The sequence below is a fragment of the Cyprinodon variegatus genome, unplaced genomic scaffold (assembly GCF_000732505.1).
Source record: "Cyprinodon variegatus isolate N-32 unplaced genomic scaffold, C_variegatus-1.0 Scaffold398, whole genome shotgun sequence".
Taxonomy (NCBI): Eukaryota; Metazoa; Chordata; class Actinopteri; order Cyprinodontiformes; family Cyprinodontidae; genus Cyprinodon; species Cyprinodon variegatus.
Window position 1 is genome coordinate 633,133 of NW_015150851.1, and position 3,792 is coordinate 636,924.

The 3,792-nt window shown below is 44.2% G+C and overlaps 1 protein-coding gene across 2 annotated transcripts in view; it reads right to left on the bottom strand.

The window, feature by feature from the left end:
* Window positions 1-2,022, bottom strand: part of LOC107092879 (dehydrogenase/reductase SDR family member 13-like) — a 20,653-nt gene extending 18,631 nt beyond the window's left edge. For both annotated transcript variants that reach the window (XM_015387567.1, XM_015387569.1), the window contains exons 1-3: window positions 1,845-2,022; window positions 1,657-1,775; window positions 493-616 (exon numbers count right to left, since the gene is read on the bottom strand). In XM_015387567.1, coding sequence (XP_015243053.1) covers window positions 493-616; window positions 1,657-1,775; window positions 1,845-1,968 — 367 coding nt within the window. In that variant the 5' untranslated portion in view covers window positions 1,969-2,022. The remainder of the gene's footprint in view (window positions 1-492; window positions 617-1,656; window positions 1,776-1,844) is intronic.
* Window positions 2,023-3,792: the final 1,770 nt, after the last annotated feature.

Genomic DNA, 3,792 nt, shown 5'->3' on the forward strand with positions numbered 1-3,792 from the left:
ATAATCCAAACTGCAGGCACCAGGTTAATAAAAGCGAACATATTCTGTCGGCAGGTTACAGCATTTGAAGTTAATTTAGGCGTTAATAAACTGTTTCAGAGGAGCGATCACAGTGCTCTGTATCATCAGCGATGTGTCTGTCTCGCTGCCAGCTACCAGATCAGCTTCTCTGATTGGTTGACGCGGCTCGTCGAGCAGCAAAAGTTCAATTTTTCCATCTCAAGCAGCAGCACGTTTGCGGCGCGTCACGCGCGTCAGATGCTTAAACGCTCCCGACGCTCTGCTTCAGCTGCTCAGACGCGCTGCGGGGCCTTTTGCTGCGCCTTGACACGCATCAACCATTGACTTTGCATGTAAACTCGTTGCTTCTGCTGCGCCTGCTGCGTCCGGTGTGAACGCAGCATGAACATATGCCCTGTCTTTGTTGAGTTTCCAAAGTGGTTGTGAGCAGTGTATCCACAATAACTTAAAGGCTAAAGCTTGCACTCCTACCTGCATTGTTGATAAGGATGTCCAGTCTAGGTTCAGACTTAAGGAAGTTCTCGGCAAAGCTATGGACAGACTTAAGACTTCCCAGATCTAACTGCATAAACACTACCTTGTTGCTGCCACTCTCCTGCAAAAGACAATAGACACTTAAAAATTGGCTAAAAAGCTGCCTAGACATATATATATAAAAAAAAAAACACTTGTGTTTGACACTTAAAGTTTTCATAGAGAGCAAATTTTTCCTGCTCTAGAAGTTGGATTTGCACCAACATTTGTAGCAAAAATAAAACCTGTGTCAGATCTCGTGATGAAAATTAAGGACTTTGCTTTCAGGGGGGTTGTTGGAAATTCCTTCTTTATTTCTGTATGACGGAATGACTGATTTCAATTTCTTTTTTTAAACTTCTTTAAATTTATTTTCCAACTCATACTTAGGGAACTATTTTGTTCCTGAGAGCCTTAGACAGTTTAGTCAGTATTCACAAGGTGTTCATTGTAACAGCAATAGATACAACAAACTAAATTTCTGAACTTTATATAGCCCAAACCCCCTTAAAGAGTATGTTTTTACGATTTACATATAATAAGATATGTCTGTGGTTTAATTTTCCAATAGGACTGGAGGACCTGAACATACTGCCAAAGTTAACAAAATCCTGTTAAATTACAATGGTTCTACTCTGGTTGATTTTCTAGCAAACAGTCTTGAAAGCCATCGAGAAACTTTGGAATATTTATCAAGAAGGGGATGAGAGACCCCAGACCCCCCAATGGGTCCATAAGGTGGTTACCAAAGAAACATGGCTTTTCATTTCCTTTATGCAGAACAACTATCTGGTTACCTGCAAGCCATGCCACACCAACGCAGTTATTCATAGTAAAGGAGGATCAACTAAGTATCAACTATGTAGAAATGCACAACTTTTTTTTATGGGCTTAGAATTTTTTAGGAGATAGAATTTTTCTTTTTTTCATTTATGTAGCTTGAATTACTTAACTCTATGTTTAATAAAATTGAATGTGTCCCTCTTGCAATGCACTTGTTCACAGCTTACAACTTTACCACTAATAACTCTTACATTTATCCTAACAGTTCTATTTTGCAACCCTAGTCCTTTATTCTAGCTAGTTTGGTGAGAGAGAAGGGGATAGCTTTCAGATACAGACCCTCTTGACATCCTGGAGAGCAGCTTCTCCTCTCTGCTTGCTGCGACACGCCAGAATCACTCTGGCTCCTCTTTTAGCCATTTCTATTGCTGTGGCCTTCCCTATGCCAGTATTGCTGCCTGCATGTTGAAAGTAGTTAGTAACTAAAAGCAAGCACATATTTGTCAGAATGCAGAGACTGTACTTACCAGTTATAATCACAGTTTTCCCATGCAGCTTTGCATTGCTCTTACAACTCTTTCCTATAACTACAACTTGACGGAAAATGTAAGCAAGTGCTATAAGCCCCGGCACCAAGAGAATAGAAAACATTTTTCCTGCCTTTCAACTTCATGCAGGAAGTAGTTGGAGCAGTATCAGAGTTCACCAACTCTTATGCTAAAAACCACACCCTCTTCCTGTATGGGCTGGTCTAAGTTTTAAATGTTATCAGATTACAGGAGTCAAAAAAAACACAGACACTTTTTAAAGGGCCAGGGCCGTCCATATAGGCATGGTTGATAGATTCAACAGGGCAGACGTCTATGATATTGGGTGTGTTTGCCTTGTCAGGCCAGTAGAATTTAGTTAAACTTTGCTCTATTTTGTTTTGAGAATATGATCACCCGAGTAGTAATTTAGCAATAGCTAAATTGCATGACCTCCAACAATAATTCTGTTGCCAAAGTATTTAACAGACATTCAGTATGACTTGAAGTCAGTGGCACGGTTCCATTTCAGCTTTAAAGGAGATAAAAATTTTGCTGATTGCTGTCTATTCTTTTTTTTAATAGTGTCCTGTCTGGCAATGTGGCAATAACAATAATTGTCTTGATGCCAAAAAGAGCCCAACAGATTTTCTGCTTGTTCTGCTTGTTTTATGCATAAAAATTGCTTTATTATAATTATGCAGGGAGTTTTACAGAATATATGGACACTTCAATGTAGGTAGAACAGGAAAGGAAAAACAGAAAAAAAGGAGAAAAGATGAAAGAAATAGGAGATAACAGGTAGATAATGATAAAACATTTTCAGTCTTCTTCATCACCTGCAAAGAGATGTAAAAAGAACAGCACAACCAACAGACATGGAACAAGAGATACAATAAAGTAACACCTAGATACTGTCGCTGAAGTATAAGTTGTATTATTTAATTTGACATATATTCTGTGTTACCTGAAGATAAGAATATGGCCTTTCTGTATGGAAGTGAATCTCTAAGTACCTGGTACCAAGCACCTGTATATGTTGATAGAGTGCACTTGTGTATGTAAAGTTTATGCAAAGGAAAAATGCTCAATATTGGTTGTGAAGAGTCCAGCACCGGGAGACCCAAAGCCCCAGACACCCAAAGTGACCCCAAGAGCGAAGGCACCAAAGAGGGGCCAACCCAGGGAATCCAACCCTCACCAAGGGAGGAGGAGAGACAGCACCGAGGTAGTCCCCCAGCCACCGCAATGCCGGAGCCCCCGGGAGCCGCGGGGACGAGTCCGCAGGCTCTGCCAGCAGCCAGCCACCCCAAAGTGAATCCGACCCCAGGCCCCACCCCCCGTCAGGAGCCCCAGCCGGGCCCCGGCTGGCCGGGCCCCGCGAAGAGGCCACCAGGAATGAGCCAGCAGCCACCTGGGCATCCACCCCCCAAATCCAGAGCTCAACCAGAGCACGGGCGAGCCGAGGCGCCAGCCAGCGGAGGGAGAGCAGGACGGGGGGGATGGGCTCCGCACTTGGCAGAGACTTGAGAAGTGCAGACTCTATCGAGAGAAAAAAACAAAAAAAAGACGCACATTAACACATAACACTCACATCCAATACCAGGACCAAAGACCCGGCGGCATTGGTGGTTGGTCCCGGGATTATTGGATGACCCAATAAGTGAACCTAAATTCCGGATGGGGGGGAGAGGAGCTGTGTCACTGCCACACCAACCCATCTCGTTCCTGCTTCAAGCTCATCCCCCCAACCCACACCCAGACCAGACCACCCCCAGCAAAAGCCCCCCCCGTGATTGGGGCCCACATGCCCCGCTCAGGCCACCCGACCTAACCAATTCACCAAGCCACTACACACCGCTCCCTCCAACCCCCTTTGTGGAGAGCAGAAGTGACAAGCCCGGCACTGGCAGGCCAGGTCCCCCGCGAAGACCACGTACCAGGAAGC